This window comes from Panthera pardus, unplaced genomic scaffold (genome assembly GCF_024362965.1).
Source record: "Panthera pardus isolate Hobbes unplaced genomic scaffold, ASM2436296v1 HiC_scaffold_21, whole genome shotgun sequence".
Lineage (NCBI taxonomy): Eukaryota > Metazoa > Chordata > Mammalia > Carnivora > Felidae > Panthera > Panthera pardus.
This window is the reverse complement of record NW_026526777.1, coordinates 64400986-64428640: the sequence shown is the minus strand read 5'-3', so window position 1 is coordinate 64428640 and position 27655 is coordinate 64400986. Positions and strand designations below refer to the sequence as shown.

Below are 27655 nucleotides of genomic sequence, written 5' to 3'. Positions count from 1 at the left end.
CCCGGATAGAACGGATATTAAAAACGAGGGCACCAGGTACATACACACTTAGGATCTATGGGGTAGATAGAGCACAATGAAAAGAACACACGCGAAATTCTCAGTTCATATAATTTATTGCAGTTAGCACACAGTTTAAAAATTCACCAACACACCAATAGTACAAAACTAAACAGCATTATAAGTTATTCCCCCCTCAGGAAAATAAAACATACTATGATTGTCAAAGCTAGATGTCAGTCTAAGTTTTAGAACAAAGGAAGAATGTGAAACTAATAAAAGGGAAAAGCAATCACTCACAATGACCACAAAAAGAAAATCCAAAAGAAAGTCCGTTTTCTCAGACATTGATTGTCTCCTCTAAATTAATAAAAATTATTTTAACATAAACTGTATTTAAAAAAAAAAAAAAAAAACTAGAAACTCTTCAAGTAACTAAAGATAATGCTCCAAGGCCATTTTCACAGCTTTTTTTGTTTGTTTGTTTGCTTTAAATGCCATTACAGCCAAATTAACACACATTTGACCAAATATTTCCAAAACAGTCCAGCAACACACAATGGAGTTTTCCATTCAGTATCTTAAGCACAAAAATAGGCTATGTTTACAGTAGTTAAGGCGATCAAATTTTAAACAAAAGCAATTAAAAAAAAAAAAAAGGGAAAAACAGCAAACGTTTTCCATGCTACTCCCATAGACCTTATTTGTAAGTGCAAGACAGGAAAACAAACACTGTGCAAAATGCTTTTGCCCTGCGCGCTGGTCATTAAAAACCACACGTCGGGCTGCAGCCTGTGCTGCGTGATACACATAGTCTACTAACCCCCTTCCCCACCTTCCCCACGTCAATCAAGGCAGGCCAGTCCTTTCAGCCCGGGGCTTTTTCAGTCCATAGAATCTTTTCATGAGTTGGGGTGGGGGTGGGGGTGGGTGTTGGGGGGGGGGGGATGATGAAGGAGGGGAGGGAGGGAGGGTTAAGGAAGAAGGGGAGAAAAAGAAAGGGGAGCCAAAAAAAAAAACCCAAAAACAAAAATAAAAAAAAAGAGAGAATGACCTATTGTCAATTTGTGCAGTAGTTATTCTAAAAATGCTCCACTGGGTAAATGTGTACCCCTAAACTTTGAGCTGGCATGGGTTCTGTGCAATCAGAAGTCTGTTACAAATGCACACTGCACATGCAAATCTTTAAGCCGTTTGTAAACATTTATATTTTCCTTGTTATGTAGCGAAGTTATCAATTTGCAGCTTAAGTTTTTATTCAGCTTAACAGTTTCAACTTAAAGACAGTGGGAAAGTCAATTTAAATTATATAAAATAAAAATAAAAACAGTGCATTTACGTTCTTCATAACACCAGGTTTTTTTTTCCCCAAACGGTGCTATTTTGTTTTTCTAAGGAAATTAAATAATTTTAAACTCACTCGTTAAAGTTATACAATGCAAACAAAGACAAAAAATATATTGAAACTCATGCATTTCTGTAGCGTTAATATTTACTTTTCAAGACTCAACTAAGAGCATCAACACAACCTGTCAAGTTCTTTGACACCCCCCCCAGCCCGTGTAATCAATTACAGTATACAAGAACAGTAATTCACATTTTTCAACACACAGTTCAACACTGCTGGAGCTGCAGTATCCTTTTCCATCCCAAGCAAACCTTCACAAAGACAGCGTCCCAGTGAGCCCAGTGTACTTTCCGCATTTCTCTCATTGGGAACCGTCAGGAAACCAGAAGTTGCCACAGAAAGTTTTAAGTCAACTGCTTGTTTAAAAATAGATAATCCAGCATCTCAGAAATCTCCCATTTGGGTCTAAAAGCATTCAGGTTTCCAACAGCCAGAAAAGATTCATGCAATTTGTGACATATAGAGAGGCTAATAAAACTGGAGGGGATCTCTACTCCGAAACAAAACAAAACAAAACAAAAACAAAGTGGAAAAAGAGAAAGAGAGAGAGAGAGAGAGAGAGAGAGCGAGAGCGAGAGCTCAGAAGACAATGCAGTGTCGACAAAATGAAGCCCTGTGAAAGCATCTTGTGATAGGACGACCTGTTTCAAAGGTTCTTATTGGCTTCCTCCCCCTGCCCCCTCGAAAGAAAAGGCCCTCTCTAGTCTCCGACTTGCTCCAGAGTCTCTTTTACCAGAATGCTAAATTAGCGAGAGTCTCATGCTACTCTAAAGTGCAAAACCGAGTCAACACCCCGACGTCTTAGTTCCAGGAAACAAGGCTGCTTTTAGACCGTACCACAACTAGATAGAGATCTATGTATATATATGTACGTGTCGATATATATATTATTTATATAGAGAGAGGGATAGAAAATTATTTCCAGAGTTCTTGAGAGCTATCTTCTAAGGTCCAGTCTCTGACCGCGGGCAAGCTCAGGGCCTCGCTTTTGACAGACAAGGAGTTCACCAACTCACAGTGGAACTTGCGGATGTGTCTGTACAGGTCCCCCGACTGCGTGAACCTGCGCTCGCACCACTTGCAGGCGTGCGGCTTCTCGCGCGTGTGCACCACGGCGTGGCGGCTCAGGTTGTGCGAGTACTGGAAGCTCTTGCCGCACTGCGTGCACGTGTAGGGCTTCTCGCCCGAGTGGGTCCGCTCGTGGCGCTTGAGCGTGTACATGCACGAGAAAGTCTTGCCGCACAGCGAGCAGGTGGGCACGTTGACGTCGGCGGCCGGCTTGCCGCGCAGCCCGTCCTGCTCGCGGAAGTGCGTGCTCAGGTGGATCTGCAGGATGTGCGGGCTCGGGAAGACCTTGTTGCACAGCGGGCACATGAAGATCTGGCCGGCCGGGCTCAGGATGTTGGACACGTAGGGCAGCAGGCCGCCGTCCACGGCCGCCTCGGCCGGGCCGCGCTCGTGCTCCGGGCTCAGCATCTCGTCGTCGCTGGCCTTGTCCTCGCGCTCCAGCTCCCTCAACACCGAGTCCTCCCGCAGCGGAGCCAGGTGCGCCGGCTCGTACGGCCCGCGGGCGTTAGCGCCCCCGCTCTCTTTCGCGGCGCTATGCTCCATGTCATAGTCATTAGCGCCCACCTCGCCCTCCTCACACGGAGCCTCTTTCTCCACCTTCACCTGCACCAGGTTGCTTCTCAGCACGTCCTGTGAAGAGAAATAAGAGCTGTTCAGATTTTCAACTCCTGACAGGCTGGACTTGACAGACAGGTCCAGCACACAGTCAACATCTGCCGAATCCCTCACGGAGGCGACAGACCTCTGGGACAAAGACTCTGTGGAGCTGCAGGGGCTGGCCACTGTTTTTCCAGCTGCCGCGGCGTGTGGCTCTGCGTCCCCGCCGGCCGGGGGCAGGCCCGCCGAGTCCGAGGGCAGGCGCATCCACATGTTGCCGGGCTCGGCCGCCAAGTCCCTTTTGCCGGGCAGGAGGGTCAGCTTGTCGTCCTCGCCGTCGTCCTCGTCGCTGGGCAGGTCGCCCGCCATGTGGCTGCTGCCGTCCGAGAGGCTCTCGACTTTGTCCGAGCAGCTGGAGGCGTCCTCCTCCTTCTTGGTGCTGTCCGCCTCGGTGGTGGCTTTCTCCTTCAGCTTCTTTTTGCACACTTTGACGATGTCGTACATGTGGAGGTAACTGGCAGCTGCGAGCACGTCTTCAATGGGCAAGTCTTTGAACTGGAGTTTCCCTTCGTACATGAATTCAAGCAGGAGCGCGAAAGCCGGGGCTGTAACAATGTCGCTGTTCAGATGAACAATGTCCCTTTTGTCCAGCTGGTCCTTGTAAAAGAGGTGGAAGTACATGCTGCACGAAGCCAGCACAGCTCGGTGCGCGCGGAACTGGGCATCTCCCACCAGGACGGTGCAGTCACAAAGGAAGCCCTGGTGCCTCTGCTCGCTCAGACACTGCAGCAAATGTCTACTGTGGTCTGGGAACTCCATGCTGTCTTCATAACCTGGGGACAGAGACAGTCCTCGTGAGAGCCTGCTCAGGAACAACTTTCCGCCGCCCGGGTCCCCGTTACCAACAAAAAAAAAAAAAAAAAAGAGAGATAATGACAGTGATTCGGCTTGGGCCGCCGAGGTACCCGTCCCTGCATTTTAATCAGGCTCATGACCCGAGGACGACCAGACCGCACGCACGAAACCCAAACGCGAGAAGGAAAAACGTACCCTTTCCCAACTCCCTTACCCCAGCCCAACAGTCCCTGACGCATCCCCACCTTCCTGGAACTTTCCGGCAAGTTTTAAAAGCCTTCTGTTTCACTACTGGCCCTTATTGAGAGTGAGAATTTACATCTCTTTCAGGAGAAGTGAACCTACTCATCAAATTATGTCCTACGAAACCTGCAACAGCTCGTAGAGCGAACAAAGAAAAGTCCCAAACACATTCTGGAAGATTCAGAAAACTTGTTCAACCATCCTTTTTTATTCCATTACTTTTGATACATGACTGCGCTTAGAAAGCACAATTTTAACACACACGCACTGGCTGAATCAAGGGGAAAAAAGTGAAATCGCATAATTAGCCCAGAAATTAGCAAACAACTCACTTTTAAAGTCAGAGTGTTACAACAACAAAAGCCCTGTGTATAAAAACAGATGTTAACGCCTTAGGATTTGCAGGTAGAGCCCACGTGTACAAGAGATCAGAAAGAACTACACCAACAGATGGAAAAGATCATCTTTACTATGAACAAATCCAAATATTTTTTAAGTGAATGGAGGGGGGAAAAAAAAAGTAGTATTTCTTTGTAAAAATCTGTACATCTAGGATATGAGGAACCAGAAGGGCTTCCCTTCACTCTGAAAATTCTCACCTAAACTTTGATCCGTTGCAAAGCAAATGAATTCCATATTAAAATGATTTCAAACTTTTAAATAAAGGCGTATTGTATTCAAATGAAACTCCAAAGCTTTACAGGTTCAACATTCCCCCCCCACCACCCAAAAAAAAAAAAAAAAAAAAGGCCTTGCTAGAAAAAGAGAAACTATTTTTTTCTGACTCTGCCTTACCTCATTCAACAGAAAATACTTTGTTTCAATAAAACTTGATATATTTTGTTCTCTCACTAGCTTCTATTCTCTCAAATATGCATCGTTGCCCTTGTTTTCTGGTGAAGGAGGGTGAAATGGAGGGGGAGCAAAGGCGAGGAGGTACAAAGGGTCAAAATTCAACTGTAAAATTCAACTCCTTAAAAAAAAAAAAAAGAAAAAAAAATCAAGAAAACCCGACTTCCCTTTTCCTATGACCAGAAGCAAGGTTCCACACCAACCAGCTCAGAAAGTACATTTGGGGAACGGATACATGGTAATTTAATATTCAGAAATTACCTCCCTGCTTTTTCTACACTTTGCCCAAGATGGGCTAAAAGTTTCATCCTAGCCCCCAAATGCGTTCCGCACGACGCCCCAGCTAGAATACACCAAGATTTACAATACAATCACTTTGAGTGCTCCACAGCTAACATCAATCCTAATCCTTGAGAGGGCTAAAAATAAAGATTGGAGGGCAGCTCACAAGGTAGCCGTGATCAAATTAGGAGGCTGACAGGACAGAGAGGGACGAAGAAGGAAGCTTATAAACATCTGATCCAGCTGACTGTGGCCATATGGCAGCTGCTGCCGAGATAAAGAGATTAAGAATGGAGGAGTGCGATTACAGCTGTCTGGCCAATTCAGGCAGCTCAAATCTACAAGTTCTAAATTAGTCGCTAACACAAAAACTCCTGCAAATAATTATTGTTATGCTGAAATAAAAGATCTCTTAAATATATATTTGAAAGAGAAATGAGGAAACCAGTCAAACTATTCTCCTGGGGACAAAAGTTTTTTTTTTCCCCCTTTTTAAAAAACCTTCGGTTTCAAAAGCACTTACAGCTGTATGTTTCAGTAGTGCTGCTGAATGTTTTTGAAGAATAAAGTTTCAGAGTGGAATTAATTACACAACAATCTAGCTTCTTAACTAGAATAATCTTCTCATATAAGTTTGATCGCTGGATTCCAGGCAGTTTACTATTTCTCTCCCCCACTACCCCAAAAGCAAAAGGAGCCTAAATCGCAGTGAACAGAAAAAAGCATTCTAATCCAAAGTGATCTCAAAAAGCAACATTTCAAAGCCTTTCTTAGCATTTCAAAACTTGAAATATTTCTGTGTATAAAAGTTATTTACTTGCTCGAGCAAAAGGGATAAAAATTAAAACTAAACGAGCCCAAGACTTTCAACTCCAACAAGATGTTCATTTAATACTCGATTTCATATATTATTCCTAAACTGGGTTAGAAAAGTAATGTGATTTTTTTTAATTAAATAAACAAAACACCAAAACAGAAATATGCTCAATCTAATCTCTTGCTACTCCTACCTTTAGGACACATAAACCTGATTAAGTCCTTTCCTCTGAGTCTCGCTGGCTCCAGGTCTGTTACATCGGTGGAAAAAAAGCAGACTAAGAGAGACAGATGCAAAGTGGAGATGATGTTAGAGAGGAACGAGATACCTTCTCCACCACAGATCCGCACACACTAACTCCCTGTCTGTGTGTTAGAATAAAAGGCTGAGGGATGGCAGGCTGTCAGCTGCTCTGACATCATGTTCAGATGGAAATGCTACCTCCAGCTGTGCTCCTTTTAATGCCATATGCTACTCCTCTACACTCCTGCCACCAGCTTTTTCTTAGGAGAACTTTTCTCTTCTGTTAGTATAAACAAAATACTTCAAAGTCTCCCTTTTTTTCCCCCAAACTTTCTAACAGAAGAAATTGAAAAACTCAGCATATGGAGTTCTACTGTATTTATGGAATAGCAACACTTCTGTCTTAAGTTGGTGGACTGGCTTACATACTGACAGCACACTCAAGCCACGGTGCTATTCAGGAAATCCAGATTCACTTTTATTCAACTCCAACGTTTAGTTTCAAAGGCAGCTTAGGGATATTTTTAAACCAACCCAATTGACATCTCCAGTCCCATTTCGACATTATTATGGCACTTTCATATTTTCCCCCTGCCGAGATCATGGCATACGTGTCTCAGGAGGGTGGAAGACTATTCAGAACTACTGCTCCAGCCTGGTTCACCTTCTTATTCCCCTCTTATTTAACTATTTATCTCCAGCTTCCCTCTCAACGCAATTTCTCACACTGCCAGTTCATGCAAATTTCAAGTCTCGGTATCAACGTGGTGAAACTGCACTTTCTGAAATCCTGGAAAGTACTTCGGTTCAATGAGACAAATTAATAAACGGTCACAACCTGCTACCACCACTTAACGTGAACGCTGCACCTGCGTATCTGATCCGCCTCCCGGCTCAGAAAAAGCAGAACTTTGTCTTCCCCTTGATCTGTGTCCCATAACAATCTCTTTTTGGGTCACTCTGTAATGTTTCGTGATCACAAGAAAACCTTTCAGAAAGGAGGTGGGGGGGGGGAGCAGGTTGAGTAAGTTTGGGAACTTTTTAGCTAGACTTTGTGGGTCTTTACTAATGGCTGATGAAATCGTAAGGTAACCCGGGCTGGGCCGACCAGTGCCCTGCAAGGTGCTGCGACATCTGTGAATGTCAAATACATCTCCACAGACTCCCGGGAGGGTGAGGAGTAGAACAGGCCTGAGGCGCAAGTGTCGCAGCCCTGCCTGGTGATCAGCACTCCGTTCTCATTAGGAAACCGCGGCAGAGTTAAAGAGTAACAAAACCCAACGTCTCGGTCCTGTCCTTCTCGCTCTGCCAAAGTCACAAACCTAACTTTCTCTAACTTCGCGGGGAATGACAGAATGACGAACGCCTATGCCAGGAGGCACCCTTCGCAGCTAAATTCCTTCTCAGCCACACAGCCTCTACTCCACAAATGCCCTCGCCCCATTCCAATATATCAGACATTAATCACCCCATTTACCCAGTGGGGTGGGGGGTGAGTGACAGTTTAATGAGTCCCAAGCACCGCAATGGGCCAGCGACTCCCACCCCACAAATCAACCCCTTCACGTCTTGCTACCGCAGGGTCCAGGGAGGTTTTGTGGGGTTGGGTTTTTGTTTTTCCAAGAGGTGGGGGCGAGGGTGCGGGGGTAAGAAATGCAAATGTCCACGTAGTTGGCCGTGCATAAAACACACGGGGAAAGAGGAAGGTTAAACCACAGGGAAGGAGGAGGAGGGCGGAGAGCCGGTGCAGCAGGAAAACACCTTAAACAACAGACGAGAAAACAGACCCGGGTCACGGCAACAACAAAAGAAAAGTCGTAAGAAGCAGCCCGCGGGAGGAGGGTGGCTGCCACCGCTTCCCCGACGCCGCGGCGCGCGAGCCCCCGGGGCCTCCCGGCAACTGCACCAGCCCGGGAGGGGCCCCTCCCCCGCCGGCCCCCTCCCCCCCCCCGCCCCCCCGCGGGCGCCACTGCAGCTGCACCGGTCCCCGGAGCCGCGGCCGTCCCGGGCGCCGCTGCAGCTGCGGCGGCTCCCAAGCCCCCCTCCCCCAGCCCGCCGCCCTCCGCACCCGGGAGGCGCCGCCGCAGCTGCACCGGCCGGGAGCCCGCCCCGCGCCGCAGCTGCACCGGCCGGGGGTGGGAGGGGGGGGGGGCGCGGAGCGGGCGAGCCCGCACCCCGCCCGACCCCGCAGCTGCGGCGGCCCCGTCCCCGCGCCCGGCCTCCCGCAGCTGCGCCGCCCCCCGCCGCCCCAGCCGCTCCAAGCACACAAACTAACTCCACTCGCGGGGGCGCCCCCGGCCCGGCCCGCCCTCCGCCCGCCCCGGCCCCGCCGGCCGGGGCCGCACAGCTGGCGCCCCCCGCCCGCCAGGGGGCCGCGCGCGGAGGGGGCGCCGGGTCAGGGGCCGGGGCGGGCGCCGGGACTCACACGGAGCGGCCCTAAGTCACCGCGTCCCCGCCGCCGCCGCCGCGTCCTCCGCCTCCTCCTCCTCCTCCTCCCGGCCGCCGCCGCCGCCGCCGCCGGACTTGGTGGGCTTCCTCCTCCTCTTGCCCCCCTCCCTCCCGGCCCCCCCGCCCCCCAATCCCGGCTCCGTCGCCCGCTCCCCCCTGCCCCCTCCCTCCCTCCCGCCCACCCCCGCTGGCAGCCGGAGGAGCGCGGCGGAGCGAAGAGGGCCCCACTCTCAACGGCTCCCCATGGCAGCAGCCCAGCGGCGGCCGCAGCCTGCCAGACACAGCGAGGGAGCGAGCGAGGGAGCGAGCGCGGAGCCGCCGGCCGGGGGGGGGGGGGGGGGGGGGGGAGGAGGGGGCGGGGGACAGGGGGGCGGGCGGGGGAGGGGGAGGGGAGGGGGCGGGAGGACGCACCACGCACGCACGCGGCGGCGCCGGCCAGATGTTCCCCCCCCGCCCAGCCTCGGTCCGCCCCGCTCCTCCCCCTGCCTCCCTCCCTCCCGGCGTGGGGCCTCTGCGATTGACCGTAAGCGGCTGGACCGGAGCTCCTTGCCCGCCTCCAGCGCGCAATCTCCTCCAATAGGAGGGCGGCTTTGCAGGAGGGCGGAGGGAGTGGCGGGCAACTGTCGGATTGACAGGGAGACTCAGCCAATAGGAGAAGCGAGCCGGAGCTGCCGCTCGCGCGCGCCAATCGCGGGCAGAAACTGTCGGGGTGGGCTGGGCCCGGGCGGGCGGGGGCCGGCAGCGAGGCGGCGCGGGGCGGAGTCCTCGGGCGCAGCGGCGGTGGCGGCAGCGGCGCCCCTCTGGGTGACTTGGCCGTGAGAAAGTGAAAGGAGCCCGCAGGCGGCGGCGACAGCTGCGCTGGGAGGGGCTTGTCTCCGGCCTCGGAGGCCTCGCGCGCCCTGGGGGTGTGGAGCGAGCTTTTCCGTGTGCACCGTGACCACCATAAATACACTTTTAAACCTAGTGCGGCTCGTCCGCGCGGACTTGCGCCGGTTTCCTCCGGAGGCAGGGCCCCCGGGGACGCCGAGGGCCGGAGTCTGGCCTGCGGCGGCGCCCGGTGCCCCCTGTGCCGCGGGCGACGCCGCCGGCTCCTCGCCCCCACCCTCACCCCCCCCCTCCCCAAGCGCGGGGAGCAGGGCCGAGGCCCGCCGCGGCCGCGCCCGGTCCCCAGGTGCGCACCCGGGCGTTGGGGACGCGGCCAGGCGGGGAGGTAGGTCCGGCTGCCGGCGGCGCTTTCACGCCCCAGGTGCACTCGCACTGCCGCAAGTGCGCACTCCCACGTGGCCACATTGTAGAGAACTACAGTAAAATTGGTACTTGTGGAAGCCCAGCCTGATTCCTTAATTGGCACGTACTGAGCCACAACGTTAACCCACCGAGGGAAGATGCAGGACTTGCCCTCCCTTCAAATGAACTTTTTATTCGGTCCTTCTTCTTTGCAAGTAAATTGGGTTAATCACGGCCATGAAGCAATGTAGAAACTTATATTCGCAAGAAATTAGAAATCTTGTTGAGGCAGGGGTTACAAGTAAAGAGTTGAACAGCAAGTTAAAATTCGAGAATGTGAACTAGAAAATTGCACAGTGAGGAAGTCACTACACTAGTAATTGTCGAATGAAATGTGTTTATTCTTTGGTAACTGAAGCGGGACTGGCAAGCCTGTTGTTAACCAACTTGCCAGGAGACCTTTCAGCTGGGCAAAATGTGCTTTCATTTTGTTCCAGGTCAAATGGGTAAACGAAGTTGAAAGTGTTGTGTGGGCAAATCAGACATGTTGAATTACTGATGAAGTAAAAACAGGAGCACGTAACATGCCTGGAACTGAAATACTGTTAGGATATCCTGTTAGAAACAGTAGTGATGGTCTCTACTCTTTCCTCAACTTTTTCATATTGCCCTCAAGATTGATCACTGAGGCCAAGGCCACCCTGTAATAACTGGGTTTTTTTAGTCCGTGAAATAAATCTTACGTGTGCTTCTGGTAAATTCTAGATCTTTTCATCTGTTGGTACAAGGCCCAATTTCAGTTTGACCTGTTTCAAGTTAGGAAAATTTGTAAATGTTCTTGATGGATGAAATATACCATATTTCATATATATATATTTTATATTTCATATATATTTGTATAGTATATGTACAGTATATATATACTTCCCGTTATATATATAATATATATGTGTGTATATATGTGTGTATATATGTGTGCGTGTGTGTATATATATATATATATATATATGAAAAGGAGCGCATGCTTTGCCAACAAATTCAGGGAAGAAAAAGGATAAAGAAATGTTTGCATTCTCAAAGCTGTTTCTCATCTATTAAAAGTTAAAAATAAGGAAAGTAACAGATCTCTGGATGAGTAGACGTAATAGTGAAATATGAAAAAATAGTGAATAATGAATTCATGAGAAAATTAGAACAGATTATCCACAAAAAGCTTAGAAACTCAATTCTGTGGCATATAGAGCAAAATCACAGCTGTAACAAAAGGTTTCTCACAATGCATCTAGGAGTAAAGGCACCAGAGATGTGTGTGGGGAACAGACACATTGATGCGTCAAGAGTCGTGAGCGTTGTTTTCTAGATCTAACAGCCATTACTAGAATTCATTTTGAGGGCTGAGTAGTGTAGCCAGAAAATATAGATTAAATGGATATTTAAGGAAGCAAGTGTGTCCTCTCAGTTATGTAAAAGAGTTTATAAATTTATGACAATGCATGGACTATCCATACATTGTCAGAATCAATGAAAAACATTTCTGGAGTATTTGCTGTGTTCAAGAAAGACACTCTGATGAGATGGAAGACAAACAAGCGTGAGAACAGGTTCTGTCCTTCCTGGGGTTTAAATTTAGCTGGGAAAGAGATGGTATAATATGTAAATACCTGAAACAACAGAGAGGCTAAATAACAATTTAAAAGGATATGAGCATCAGAGCTAAATTTAATATTCGGTTGTTACAACCATCTTATCCCTGCTCCTTGGTGAGGTTGTATTTTCTCTGCCTCTTTTTTTACATTAAAAAAAAAATGTTTTTTCCTGACCGTATTTTAAAGTGTCATAAACTTACTATAAAAATACTTTTAATCATCTTTGGAAAATCATCAGCATACAAATTCTAAGTAAAGCAAGACCGATGTCAGAGGTATCCTGATACAGAATAATTACAGTTTCAACTGGGTGCCCATTAGGAACCATGGAAAAGTATTAAGTCAGACTCAAATAGCCCCCTTAAGTAAGCTCCTCAAAGTGGGGTCTATTTACCTCTACCCAACAGGCTTAGCAAATTACCAAGATAAAAAGCTACTTGACAGAGTTTGAAAGCCAATAATTTTTTTCCTCTCTGTCACAGTGAGGAAAAAAAAAAAGTGCAAAAACTAGTCTCTAAACCATTATAAAAATGTACCATTGCTTTCCTCTGAAAAAAATCCCAATCCTCTATAGTTACAATTAATCCATACTTTTATGGGAGTCCTGAAATTAAAACTGATACAAGTCCATCTAACCATTCATGGTTAATTTCTTGCAGAGAACAAGTTTTATGTTTTAATAACGCATGGATTTCAAATAATAACAATTTAACACTATAAAATGTTGACAGACCCAATAAAATTTAATTTGATGGGCAACTCCATAAAATGGAGGTCTGACTTTTAAATGCGAACCACAGGTCAAATCTCTGAAAAAATCAGCATCTTTGTTACTCTTTGTGCAATAGGTCATGTTGAAAAAGTTGTCTATGCAATTAATTTTTGAATATTGACTTTTTATAAACTTCCTGTATAATTGGGGGTTTTTTTTCTCAAAACATTAGGGAGGCAAGCATTAATAATGAAAGACCAGATAGTCCCAAAGTGTAGTATTTTGCATATGATAACTATAAAATGTAACAAAATGTGGGTAGAGGTTAACCTGACTTTGAATCTGGAGAGGGAAAGCATACTAAAGAGTATACTATAAAATGTGTTAAAGCTTCTATTAAGCCTAGACTCTTTCAATGTTATAGCACACATGACATTCTATTAACTTGTTTAGATTCTCTCTTTCTCATTCTTTTCTGGCTTTTAGAAATGAACAGGCTGAAATGGCCTAAAGGTAGAAAGAGACACAGAAACACAGCGGAGACAATAGTAAAAAGAAAGAAATGAACAATTTGGAACACACACTACAATAATGACATGAACAGGGAGCATATTTCCCAAAGCCTCGTTTTTAAAAATATATGTTTATAATCCCGCAAAACTGTTATATACCAAATCATTCCCTGGGTTATAAATTCTGTAATACTTGAATCTATTTATTGAATTCCTCAACTCTGATAAGCCATAAATAAGAGATAATTCATCCTGATTCTCAGCCCTGAAGACAGAGATAATGTTATACACTCTGGATGAGAGATTCTTAGCAGATTTACACAGGGCGCTGGGGATACACCCCCAAAGCTAAAAGCAGAAAGAGCCTACACCAGTAATTCAAACCTGTTTGAAGGTTAAGGGCAAAAGAAGAGCAAAAGATACAGTCTTCCCAGCACTGTTTCTCCTGTGTAGCCAGTTTTCAGTTGCTTGCTGTAAATCAGTGCTTTTAATGACCACCATAAATCCAGAGACAGCATCATGGGTGAAGGAGGCTGATGGCTTAGGCTTGGTTGACATCAGGATTGGCCACCCACACCTCTATTCTCTCTGTCTCTCTCTTCCCCCACCCCTACTCTTTCCTAAACAAAATAAATTGTTATGGACAAGTCTACCAGACTCCAAAATCCAGATGTTGGATGCATTCTGTTGTGGAGGCTGCATTAATTTGGGTAATTGAAAGACACATTCATTCAACCTGTGGGTTTTTTTAGATTTAATTTTTAAAAATAATCTGATGGAGCATGTAACTTTTCCAGATGAATAGCTTCTATAACGGAAAGATTTGATAGGAACCTATGATATTTGTGCCCCACTTTTTACTAGCATAAATCTTTGAGTTTTGATTGTTCTAAAATTCTGTAAAATATATAGTAAATAGAGGTAGTTTGTTTTGTTCAAAATGAAAGAATAAAGCTCCTAAATATGTAAATACTAATATTCTTAATTATATTCATTTGCTTAAATTGGGACTCGTAGAAATTCAGTGCAAATGAACTTAGCTAGAAAAGCCAAAATAAAGAGAATTAGAGAGATTACCAAGAGGTATTAATGCTGTACCTCTACTATGTGTCAAGTATGGTGTTTCAGACCAAAAGGAGCACCTGTCTGTCCACATTCTGATGCAGAAAGACAAGTTTTTCTTTCCTTTCATGCTTGTTCCGCCCCCAAAATGCAGCCCTTTCTTGGACTTTAAAATGGACAGGAGGGAAAGTGATGCATCTCCAAATTTTTGAGAACTTATGACACATTAGAGAAATACGGAACTGCCTTCTCATGGTCCTTGTAAAATCTCTACCACATCCTAGGTGCCAACAATACACAAAATAGTATCATCCCTCCCTTCAGGACCTTGTTATGTGTAAATATCATGGTGGACACACTGGACAAAGACACCATTTGTTTTTTGTTCAGTGGCTAATGAATGCATACCAACCCTAACTATTATAATCACATAAAATTGTATTAATAAAAACCTTTGCTTATACAGAAATTCTGTAAATGTAATGCAAAGTCTTTATACATACCAACTTCAAACTATTCCTGGTAATAAGAGCAGACAGAAGGTAAAATCTCACTCCAGAAATTTACTTCGCCCTTAGCGATAACATGCGACTCAGGAAGTTACTTCCCTCACAAAGAACCAGCATTTATGCTTAAGACTAAAATGATTATTTTTAAAGTACTCATTTTACAATGCAAATGTGTATCTAAATTAAACTCAGTAAAAATAAGCATTTTAAATTGAAGCCGCAGTAATGACTTTATGGGAGACAATAGGAAAAGTGGGTCTTGAATATGAACTCAGAGAAAACAGATTTCAAATTTCTTCTATGTGTCTCGGAGCTTTCTTTGTTTCCTGGCTCTGTACCTTAATGTATTGGCACATGTTTAATTGAGAACCTGTTGCTCTGAAGCTGTTGTACAAAACTGAGGCTGTTCAGCAAGGTCATAGCAAAAAAAAAAAAATTGGAGGGGTCGTGGTAGTGTGAGTCAAAAAAAAAAAAAAAAGAAAAGAGAAAGAAGAAACTGACAAGTAGTGCACATTGGCAAGCTATGCCTTAGCACTTGGAATATGGGACAGGTGCAGGAAGGGAGGCTTACTAAGACAGAACAGCAACAAGGGTGTTCGTAACAGAGACACATGCACAACAGAGAATTTTAGGAAAAAAATGATAGAGTACAGCAACATAGGTGATAACAGCTTCATAGGGGAGAGGCAGGGCTGTAAAGAACATGGAGAAGATGGCGGCAGTCTAGAAGGATAATCGCAGAGAGATGGAGAGAAGAAAAGATCCTACTGGGAACTGGTCTGTGCTTAGAGGTCTTGGTTGGTGGACGTGGTCCTGGGTGGAGGTGGCGGCAGCAGCAAAGGAGAGAAGGAGAGAAAACAGAGATGTCGGGGCGCCTGGGAGGCTCGGTCATTAAGGGTCTGACTCTTGGTTTCAGCTCAGGTCATCTCAGGGTTTCGGAAGTTGGAGCCCCGAGTGGGGCTCTGTGCTGACAGCGTGGAGCCTGCCTCTCTGCCCCTCCTGGACTCGCTCTGTCTCTCTCTCAAATAAATAAACAAACTTAAAAAAAAAAAAAAACCAGAGATGTTAATATTCCTTCCTGCCTCTGCTGATCCCTTGCCACTATTTTTTTGTCAAATCATATCTTGCTCTTTGTCCTTAAATAATGCTTTACGAATTAGCTAGCCCCAAAGTAAAGAGAATTAGAATATACTTGGTATTTAACTTTTCCTACACATTAAGTTGTCACTATCAGGGCAACTGCATATGGGTGCGTGCAGGCAACTACTCATGCAAGCACATGCCTACCTCATTAGTTTGGTTGGTTTTCTGATAAGACCTGGTTGATAAGAACTTTCTTAACATAGACTCAGAGCTTCATAGCACACTTACTACATAGTTTGGGGTTGACCTTCCTTATGGAGAGATGGTGGGGGTGTATTGGCATTTCGTTGAGGAATATGAACTATTTATCCACCTACCTAATCACATTTTAGAAAATCATTCATTCAACGGTCACTAAACATCTACCACACATAGGGCCTGGTGCTAGGCTCATCGGCCTCCATATATAGCATCTGGCCTGTCTCATGACCAGATGCATTAATTAGCATTGTAAAGGAAGAAGATTAAACTACTGGAATCAAGTGAACCAGGAAAATTCCCATGATCTAAGATACTGACTCTAGTTTTTGTTTGCTAATCTCCCTTGATAGGATATGCGCTCCCTCTTTTGGGGACTTTTTCTATGACCTTAACAGCTGTACCCTTAGCACTTAGAATGGTGCTGGACACAGAATACACACTCCAGAAAGATCTATGAGCAGGGAGGGAGGGAAGAGAGAAAGGAAGGGAGGAAGGGGAGAGATGGAAAGAAACAACTTATACCTTTCTATTTTTCCAGCTGGAGGGAATAGCACAGCTTTACATGTTCAGCTGCTCAGGAACTCAGGAAAAAGTGAGGAGTACATCTTATTCTATAGACTACCAGAAAACCGTCCATTTACTCTCTTGGGAGTACTCTGACCCAGCGTAGAAATAACCCAGATGGATGTGGTAGAGACTTTACTTCTAGTAAGAGCCTCAGTAATTCTGTAGCATATGTAAAGAGTATTTCATCTCTGAGGCATTTTAGAAATGAGTTATTGCTCAAAACCTCTTCTAGGCAGACGATTTGTTGTTATTTTTGTTACCGGGAGAAGACTGTTTATATGGAATGGCTAAGTAGCTTGTTTAAGGCCCAATATTAAGATTGGTGAGTTGCAGAACTAGTCATTGATTCATTAAGTCATCATTCTTCAGGTGTTTAGGCCACTCTAAAACCAAAGAGGAAAAGAAAAGCTCCATTGTTTTTAAACAAATTAAAATCTGCTATGCTTTGAAAAAATACAAGCTCTCAGGTCTTGATACTTAAGGACAGAGTCCAGGATCTCAAATGAACCACACAGATAAGCTAAAAATATAGTGAAAAGAATTATCCCTCACTTTCCAAGTGTAGCTTCTACTGCAGACAAAGTCATTGGTGGATCTAAATGAAGGAGCATCCCAGAGAGAGATGTTTTCCCTTCCTGGAGATCCTACTAAGACAGTAGGGTCCTAATAGCAGTAAATCTGGTGCCGAGGAATGTATAAAACTGTATATATGGGCGCATCCTGTGACCATGAAAGATAAAAGATTATATTTTCATTTGCATGGTTTGCTGGGTTTTATTTGGCAGATACAATAACACAGGCTACGCGGAGCCCATAAAACAAAGTGAGAACAGCAGCTCATTTGGTGGCAGAATGTAGTGGTTACGGCTAAAGGGCTTCCATAATTTATCGCAAACCCTTATGCCTACATTTATTGTTGTTTAAATGAAAAATCAAACTCTCATGGCCATAAGGAGGGATCTGGTCAGAAATTTGATCGAGATCCTTTCTTCTCATACAGCTTCTGAGATCATCAATCTGTGACGCTGAAAACAACTACAGAAATAACCAAGAATAAGCAGTCTGACCTAAGCACACCTGTACTTCATGTCTCCAATCCTGCTTCTCTCAACAGCCCTAAAATTCCCGCAGATTGAGACTGGGTGAGGACTCTGGGTCTTGTGCGTTGTTCTGACTCGGAACTCCTAGTTAGAGCAATCCTCAGCCCTGGTTGAGAGATGATGTTTAGCATTCAGATGATGTTCAATGCAAATAATACTTGGGGGGGGGTGGTGGGTGGTGGGAAGAGGCAATACTAAAGCAGGGTCGAGGCGTTCGATGTTGACCGAAACCATTTCGTTCGAGTATGGTGTCTGTTAATATTACCAAAAGCATTTATTTTATACCATTTATCTAAAAGGCAATATCTAAATTCATGATTTTTCATCACTTTATTCTTGTTATGTTGCAAGAGTAAAAATGTTGGCTCTCAACTGTGAATGCTCCAGCTTGGGTTTCGCTGTGTTAGGTGTAGATTTTTATTTTTTATCTTTTTTTAACAATCAGACTGGAAATATAGTTTGTGAAAGAGAAGCCTGTACCATATTATCAAATGTACATCTGGATAAGATTTAAAAATATCAGTGATTATCACACCAATTTAGTGGAAATAGAACCATATGATAGATATATAAAATAACATCATCGTTTTATTTTCCGCAGATCTTCTAGAGGTAACATATATAATATTGATATGTAAACATATATTTTATAATGTTAATGAAAATTGCATACCATTCAATGAAATGGTAATTACTATTTCCGGGCTATTGTAATATTTGTAATTAAAGTAGTCTTAAAAATAAAAGAATGGGGTGCCTGGGTGGCTCAGTCCGTTGAGCATCTGACTCTTGATTTTGGCTCAGATCATGATCCCGGGTCGGGCTCTGCACTGAGCACGAGCCTGCTTGAGATTCTCCCTCTTTCCCTCCCTCCTTCCCTCTCTCTCTCTCTCTCTCTCTCTCTTTGCCCTTCTGCCCTGCTTGCACTCTTGCTCTCTAAAATAAAAAATAAAAATAATAAAAAATAAAAAAATAAATTAATTCAATTATTTTTAAAAGATCAATATACCCTCAACATACAAGTTAAATAGGTATGAAAATAAATAAAAATATATGGCCCAAATTTTACCAACCATGAGTAAGTAGTTAATTTTGAAACTGAGTTATCCCTCTTGGTTTTAGCAACTATTATTTTCAGGTGAATCAATACGCATACTAAAGTGATTAGCTCTAACTTTCCAAATCTGAAAGTTTTATGCCATATAGGTTGTTACTATATACACACATGAACCAATTTGGAGAGGAAAGGAACATTTTTTAAGGTATTTTAAGCCACTACTAACTGCAAGTAAATAATTCATTTTCCAAATCATGAGATAACTGACAGACTTCATCTTGCTTTGGTAGTAAACTCAGTGTGTGCGGTGTGTGTGTCTGTGTGTGCATGCACATATGCGAGTACATGTGCACGTGTGTGTGTGTGTGTGTATGTACATATCGCTTTAATTGCATAGTACTCAAGTTTAATAGGAAACAACTACAAGAAAAAAAATCAAGGAATGTTAAAAAACAAATAGGATATTATACATTTTCTTTTCAAACAAAAATGTTCCCGTCCTGATTCATTACAGCCTTGTGTGTTTGCCCTTCTGAGAAGATGTTTCCCAGCTAGTCCACATACATCTTTCAGTCAGTTGACTTCGATGGCCTTCCTGTGACTGCAGGGAAAATCTGGCAAGTGGAAAGAAAAAAAAAATGGCAAACTAATACTGATTAGGAGAATGTCAGAACGAGAGAGAGGAGAAGATCAGAGAAAAGGGGAAGAAAAAAAGAAAGCAGAATGAAGAAAGCCAAATAAAATTAGGTGAAGTTTTAGGAATAAAAAAAAGTATACAAGTTTCCAGTCAATTCATTTTGTTCCCAGTACAGAATTTTTAAAATTGGAAATAATATGCCCTAATATTTTCACTTAAAATCTCTCTTCGCTAGACTAAAAACAAGGCATCTAATGCCTTGTGAGCATGAATATTCAAATTCTAGAATCTTAATAGCTTTGGGGCCATGCTACTGTTTGGGGCTGTCACTCCAGGAACAGATGTGAAGACTTCCGAAACGAGAGAAGCGAGTAAGAAAACAAAACCAAAAAATGGTAATTTTTTTTCCTTTCAAAGACATTCTACCATGAAGAAGCATCACTTTCTGAACTGCATGTTATCAAGGCAAATAGTTGTTAGTTTGGTCAGAGTGAATATCCAGATTCTGTTATGCTAAATGAGTGAATGGAATGATTGAGTTTACAACCCCCCCACACCTCCTTGCTATTTTCCCTCAAACCTCACCTCCATCACAAAGAATTTGTAAGTTTTTTGTTTTTTTTTTTACTTTTGGGTTCTTAAAGCATATTATTAGTAGTAGTGGTATTAGTGTTGCAATCTCCTAAAGTCCTTATTTTCACTCAAAATTACAATACAGGGGACTATGGCCAATGCTATGCAGATGGCCAAATAGATAATAAAGGCTCAGTTCATGAATAATATCCACTCAGAAAGAGGACAAAAGCAACAGGAAAAAAGAGCCCAAATTGGACAAAATGTGCATGCTATATTTAAAAAAAAACACACACGCAATCATTGTCAGAGATCATTAAGGGTGCCCTGTAGTTTTAATGATATGCCAGTGGCACCAATTTGATGTGACTGTTTGCTCTTATAGTCAATAAAAAAAGTCATAACTGCCATCAAATTTAAATTTAATTTATTTTCTACACAGCCCTTTCTGTTTTCCTTGTTTTTTTTTCTTTTATAACATTAACACTTTTTTTGTTAAAAAATGTGTGAAAGATTAATTTGTAGAACGAGGGGGCTGTGGGTGCACAGCGCAGGACAGATGGCGTGGGTGGGACATGGCAGTTTTCGTCTGCGGCATCATTTTGTTGTTGCTGTTGCAAGTGAGCAAAATAAAGCTATGCTAGCGCGATCATCTCTTTGGGGGCCCCTCGGATAAGGTGTGTGGCTTTTCTCTACGTGGACCCTGCTGCCTGGGGACACAGCCACCCCCTGTCCCACAGCCAGCCCGTTCATGAGAATTCTTAGCCCAAGAGCACTTGAATTTTAATTTTTTTTAAAGTTTATTTGTTTACTTTGAGAGAGAGAGAGAGAGAGAACGAGCACAAGCAGGGGAGGGGCAGAGAGAGAGGGAAAAGGAGAGGGAGAGAATCCCAAGCAGATTCCCTACTTTCAGCCCCAACTTGGGGCTCAAACTCACAAACTGCAAGATCATGACCTGACCAGAAACCAAGAGTCGGGTGCTCAACTGATTGAGCCACCCTAGGCGCCCCAGCACTTGAATTTTAAAATTGCATTTATATAGAATTCCACCCAACTTTTGTATATGACAGAATGAAATATACTCTTTCTCAGTAAGCTATTTTGAAGTGAATTTACGATCTGTCCTCTCTGAGATCCTGTATTATAAACCCAAAGGCATGAAATGATTGATGCAAAAAAAAGAATGATTTTTTGTTTTTAAAAGAGGGAATTTTGGGGGGTTTGCACCAGTCAAAAATTCTCACATTCAGGGGGGAGGGAGGGAGAAACGATACAGGTTTATATTCAAAGGTTCAGTTTTTGCCTTGGAACAGCCCTAATTTACACATAAGTATTGTAGGAGTTCGCTATTGTAAAGGTTCTTAGTGAAGAATAAAGCAATTACCACAGAAAATCACTGTCATATGGCACACACAGACATTCGAGAAAAAGTAAAACTTTGAGAAGGAGGAAAAGGGGAATTCAGGACAGCATGTGGGAGGGAAGATTCGAGTTCTTTTTATGCACAAAGAGATCCATTAACAATATCTTTATCAGTTTCCCTTCTTCCTCGTTAACTGAACCAACTTGCGGTGCCCAGAATATGAGAACGTGATTGCAAATAAATGATTTGGGAGGAGGGGGGAGGAACTAAGTGGGCATATGAAAGTGGTTGGTGGTTGATTCATGGCAGGACGGATCTGCCTGATGAAAGATCTCCACCAAACCTTTGCCTCAAATCCATGTTTCTGTTATCGGAAGGCAAGATAGCCCCCTAAAAGAAGGTTAGTGGCCAGAGTCACATGTGTAATTCACCTGCAGTCCTGTATCTTCTGGAGGACAGGGTATTTGGTATTCAAGTCATTTCTTACTATTACTCTGTTGTTTTCCAATTAGACCCAAGCCTTTCCCGGAGAGGGACTGCCCCACATGCATGGGTTTGGGTGAGACAGTTTGTACAGGGTCTTAGGCTGCTGCAAGCCGTGTAACTGGACCCAAGTCGGAACCTCAGTTTCCACCTCTGTAAAAACAGGGGTGACCAGACGAGCACGCACGTTCATTACAGAATTGGCGGGAATGCAAAAGTAGCTTAAAGCATGGTCCTTTGCAAAGCAGTCCGCAGCAGGTGGTTAATTAGCCCTAGTTTTCTGGGAGTCACTTTTTTGACGTTCCCAACACTTGATGCCCAAAGGCACTCAAAACCCCAAATCCTTGGTATGAAACATTCCATCTGTTCCATTGGGGGCCGCCTGGGCAAATGCAGTGTTTGAATGTACACAGGTTGGCTAAAGAATGAGGAAGAAGGATAAATACAATTTGAAACCAAATATACAGTTTACTTGGGAGGGCATTACTGATGTCATAGGATGTTGAGGGGAATCTGTTATATGTATTGGATGCCTGGAAAATACAGGGCACCAAAAAGACACAGGATAAAGAAAGGTGTCGACCCCATATCTTATTGAAAGGGAGTTCTCACTTGATCCGTATTTATTCTACCAGAGTTTCTCCATGATTCCTTATAGAAATGGAGAACAGGAAGTTCTTACCATTCCCTCAAGCACACCCAGACATAAACAGACTTAGAACAGAGACTAGCTATCCATAAATCAATACCACAGTCGCAATGCTAGCCTTACATTGAAACAATTGCAGACCCTGTTATACTCAGGTGGGCACGAAATTACTTATTTCTGGGCATCCTGATACACAAAATGTAAAGTATCTTTACTCTTCCTTTGTTGTCTGATGCGGGTCTATTTGTGCCCCAAACACTGGAGAATAGTTAAAATTCACGGACTCCAGAGGAATTCCGATGGACTGAGAGTAAGATGGAAACGGTAAGCTAAATGCATCACATATTTTTAAGACAAACATTTGTATGATGTACACAGAGATCCGTCCAAAATTGCCTTCTGTATAAGTCTATTTTTCCCTCACAGCAAAAAGTTTGTGCTTATTTAATGTGGTAGAGGCTCTGGAATCCATCTATATAACTGTTTTCCCTTTTGTGTTAGTAATATAACTCATTTTTCACTAGGTACATGGCTGCTCAAAATAAAACTACATTTCCCAGCTTCCTTTGCAGTGGCGTTTACCTAGATGATCAGTTTTGGACAACAAAATACAGTGGAAGTGTTTTGTGGCAGTTTATAGGAAGCCCCCCTTAAAAAGATTGTTAATATGCCTTGTGACCCGTTTCTTCTTTGCCCTTTGAATTTGGCCTTTAGACCAGGATTTAGAAACAAGGATATTGGAAACATACTTCCTGTTGATTCATTAGGTAAGGGAGACCTGGTGCTCCTATTCCTTCTCTCCTTCCTGGAACACAGCGGAACTACATTTCCCAGGCTCTCTGGCAATTGTTTTGAGGCCCTGTAGCTGAGTTCTGCTGAGTTCCTCTTTCCTACTGCCTGGACTATGGATGTGATGGCTGGAGCTTGGGCTGACATCATGGACCACGAGTATGAGAGCCACACAATAGGGAGGCTGGAGAGGTGGCGTCCAAGAAGCTTCTGAATTTAATGACTTCCTAAAGTAACCATACTAGCCCAGGACTGCTTGCTTCTCAACTTTGTTTCTGTAAGAGAAAATCCTGTCTATTTGTTTAAAGCCTGGTCTTTAGACTTTCTTCACATACAGCTGAACCAAATTCTAACTGATGCTTTTATATGCCTTTCCCTAAAGCACAGTGGACAGTAGGGTATATGTTACCACTAAAGTTTGTACCTTTAAATGAAGTACAATATCATGTAAATATGCCAATGTAACAAAGGCTATATTTAAATATTAGATTCTAATATACTTCCAAGAACACATATCTAGTATGTGAAAAAAAATACCAGGAGAAATAATGGTAGCTGTTAGAACAAACACCCTCTCCCTCAGTGGCTTCATAGAAGGTGTATTTCTGACGTAACAGTCTGATGTGGATTGCTAGGGATGGAGGAAGAATATGGGCGCCCTGGTTCCATGCAGCTGTTCGGACACCAAGGCTCTTTCTACGTCAGCCATCAGTCAGAGACTTGGGCCATTTTCTGTCTATGGCCACCCAAGCCTCAGCAGAATAGAGACAGTGTGGCGGATGTATAACGGTCCAGGCCTAGAGTGGCTTTTGACACTTCTGCCCGCATTCTGCCAAGGGGAACTCAGCTATAGGGCCCCAAAACAATTGCCAGAGAGCCTGGGAAATGCAGTTCCGCTGTGTTCCAGGAAGGAGAAAAGGAATAGGAGCACCAGGTCTCCCTTACCTAATGAATACACAGGAAGTATGTTTCCAACATCCTTGTTTCTCAATCCTCATCTAAAGGCCAGATTCAACAAGCACTACATGCTCAAGGAGACAGCTCAGTGTGTGGCAAAATATCCTTTTCAGGTCATTTTGTGCTGAAACATCTAAGACTCTTAACATTTCTGATCATGGAAGATGAGCTCCCTAAACAGTGTGACTTCAGTCACAAGCCCTGGTCAACTACAAATTCTTCATGTTCTTAACGTATTAAGTGTATACATTGAGATACTGAATGCCCTTAAATTACCTTATAGAGTGTCCGTAGCAAAATATTATAGACTCGTTATGGTTAAAAAGGATCAAGTCCAACTATTTTTTTTTCCTTGACTTTTTTAAGCACTATGCACAAACTTTTCCTGTAATACACTTAGTTCAATAGACTTTACATTTTTACCAATGCTTTTTAATGAAACTCCAAAATAATTTTATAGCTAAGTTTTTAGTTTTATTTTTTTAACGTTTATTTTTGAGGGAGAGAGAGAGAGAGAGAAAGACCAGTGCAAGCGGGGGGTGGGGCAGAGAGAGAGGGAGACACCGAATCCAAAGCAGGCTCCAGGCTCTGTGCTGGGGCTCGAACTCATGGATCATGAGATCATGACCTGAGCCAAAGTCAGACACTTCACGGACTGAGACACCCAGGCAATATCTAGACATATCTAATCTGTAGCTAGATTTTTAATAGGGAAAACAGAATATTTCTCCAACATGAAGACCTTTTTTTTTAAAGCTTTTGTTTCAAGTTTATTGAGGTCTATATACTTGACAAAAATTGTATATATTTAAGGTATACAGCACGATGTCTTCTGTTTTGTGTTTTCTTCTTACCTTTTGACTCCCTTTCTCTCACCGTCTACCACTCGCCTCTGGCAACCACTATTCTGTTCTCTGTGGCTATGAGCTTGCTTATTTCTTGGCTGGTTGGTTTTTTGATTTGTTTTTTAGCTTCCACATGTAACTGAAATCATACGCTACTTGTCTTTCTCTGTTTGACTTATTTCACTTATTATGATACGCGTGAGGCCCACCCACTTTGTCCCAAGTTGCAGGAGTTTCTTCTTTTTTGACCAACTACTTTTCTTTTGATTCTTCCTTTCCGTCTTTCTCCTTGTTCACGTGCCTTTTCCATAATGAGGGGTAATTCTTTAACACCTATAGACGACATTAAGAAAAGTTTCCATAAGGCTTTATATTGCTGAGAAAAACAGTTTAACATGCCTTTAAGTGGTGATCTTGGAATATATACCAATGGATCATCAAGGCAGATAGAGCTTTTCCATTTTTTCTTATACTTCTGTTGTATACTTTATAGGCTCTATGATTATGTGCTGATACTTGTGAGATATAAGGTCATTTGGGATATTTTTGATAGTGTTAGACCCTCCAAAAACAGATGGGGAGGGGTAGGAGAAAGAGAGAGACAACAGAAGTAGATGATAGATTTAGATTAGTAGGTGGTGAGTGGATGGATGAGTAGATAAAACTCTACTTTTCCTTAGAAAATCTATCATGATGGTTTTATTAAACCAGCATTTCCCTTGAATTCTAGGCAATCATTAAAGGCAATCCATTTGAGGAAACATGGTTGGGATAAAGGATAATGGATTCAAGAGGAATAAAGTCCAAGATTCCATTTCAACTGAATTACCAGCTTGCACCCTACAATAGGACGTTATTGTCCATCACCTTTTATCTTGAGAATCCTTCCTTCATTTGTTTTTTTTTTTTAACTTTTTAAATGTCTATTTACTTTTGAGAGAGAGACGGAGACAGAGAGAGACCATGAGCAGGAGAGGGGCAGAGAGAGAAGGAGACACAGGATCCGAAGCAGGCTCCAGGCTCTGAGTTGTCAGCTATCGTGGGGCTCGAACTTACAAACTGTGAAATTGTGACCTGAGCCGAAGTCAGATGCCTAACCGACTGAGCCACCCAGGTGCCCCTTCCTTCATTTGTGTAAACAGCTTGCAACCTCCATTTTCAGAACTGTTCAGAAGATGTTGTTACTATTAACTGCTATTGCCTTCCACGGTTTGGTTTTAAAGTTTAGCTGTCTTCCAGAGATCTGAGGTATCTGGTAGGCAGAAGGTGAATTTCAGACTGTCTATTTCCCAAGTGAAAAATAAAAGCAAGCTTTAATGTTTTGGATTGTTCACTTGAAATGTAAGAGTGAATTAAACATTTTTGTGTTAACGAAAGAAATCTGAAGTATTAATGTTCATATAGAATAAAAAGAGGAAATTATACAAAAATGCTTTTGTAAAACCAGGATGAATTTTAAGTTAAAAATGGAAAGGCTTCTAACTGATTTATGTGTGTTTCAAGGAAGCCCCAATTTAGTATTACTGGCTTTAGGATCACTTGGGCCACATGGGCATTCCAATAATTTTGGAAGGAAGGTATGTGAATGACCGGGACCCCAGAGGAGTGGGAGAAGAGGGTGAATAGAGGACACAAGACTTGGGGGGAGGGGTCTTCACCTTCATGAGAAATGAGAAGATGCCCAAGGATGCCCATTCCTGCAACTCCAGCAGGAGACACACCTGCACAAATGGGGCCCCAGCATCTCTAAACAGTTGTAATGAATAAGGTTCCCAATCTGCATGAAGTGACTCTTCCACTCTTATCTGCTACAAAGAAATCACCAAGCGCCTGCCAGAATTTTGTGGCTTAGGAAAGGAGAGATTTTTCTGCTCTCTGCCCCTGGCTCTGAGGTTTGGGGAAAACATCAGGAATTCTCCAGCGTTCCAGGACCTTGTGGTGTGGAGCCAGAACTGGGCTCATCCCTTCGTTCCCTCGAATCTTTCTTCGTGTATTCAGGCTTAGAGGTCCAACCACAGGCACTGGTCACTAACTCACAAACTTTAAGTGCTCATTAGAACCACCTGGGGGACTTTTTTACCAAATACTGTTGCCAGGATCCCACTTCAGCCTTACTGAAGCCAGATCTCCAAGGGGAAGGGCTGGGCGTGGGATCTGGGGATGTGTGTCTTAAAAGCTTCCCTGTTGAATCTGTTACCTGTCAGACGGACAAACGTCTCACCTCTGCAGTTGAATGAAACTCAGAATTAACTGGGACTCCAAATGTAGCTGTCACGGCTTTTGGTCACGGGCTTAATAGCAAAGGACTGGATTATGTCCTCGCTCCTAAATGATTGCATGATCCCTGCAGTCTCGGTCCCCACCTCTAGGAGGCAGCGTACAGCATGGGCATCTTTATAAGATACCCTTGTGTTAAACACTCACCAACTTACCTAACTTCTAACCATTTGGACTGTGTTCCTGTGAACATACGAGCACTAGAAAAAAGAAAGGTTGAGTAAGTGTAGGTGGACTGTTAGCAATTAGAAAACCATAACTGACAGTCTGGACACTCATTTAAAACCATTAAAAGAATTAATGCATTTGTTAGTAAATAAGAAATAGGCTAGAGCACGATGGCATATGATTAATGTTTGTTTGTTTTTTTCAATTAGAAAATCCAGAAAGTAGATTATATCCAGTTATGAACAATCTGGTCTATAACCAAAGACACGTTTGAACAAGAGGCCAAAGTCAAAATATTGGATTGCAATTACAAGACTATCAAATAACTAAAAATAAATTGGGATCATTCCCCTCCTCATTTTTCA

General features: G+C 43.6%; 2 protein-coding genes across 3 annotated transcripts; one reads left to right on the top strand and one right to left on the bottom strand.

Annotated features, from left to right (window-relative positions):
* Positions 1-97: 97 nt before the first annotated feature.
* Positions 98-8901, bottom strand: ZBTB18 (zinc finger and BTB domain containing 18). 2 transcript variants are annotated; one of them, XM_053909404.1, is made up of 2 exons: positions 8791-8901; positions 98-3906 (listed from the first exon to the last, which is right to left on the bottom strand). In XM_053909404.1, exon 2 carries the CDS (start codon positions 3890-3892, stop codon positions 2324-2326), a length of 1569 nt encoding a protein of 522 aa, XP_053765379.1. In that variant the 5' UTR covers positions 3893-3906; positions 8791-8901; the 3' UTR covers positions 98-2323. The 2 variants fall into 2 exon arrangements, with proteins under 2 accessions (XP_053765379.1, XP_019278231.2); XM_019422686.2 differs by lacking the exon at positions 8791-8901 and adding an exon at positions 6316-8180.
* Positions 7892-8805, top strand: LOC128778893 (basic proline-rich protein-like). The gene is made up of 2 exons (XM_053909498.1): positions 7892-7967; positions 8084-8805. Exons 1-2 carry the CDS (start codon positions 7892-7894, stop codon positions 8803-8805), a joined length of 798 nt encoding a protein of 265 aa, XP_053765473.1.
* Positions 8902-27655: the final 18754 nt, after the last annotated feature.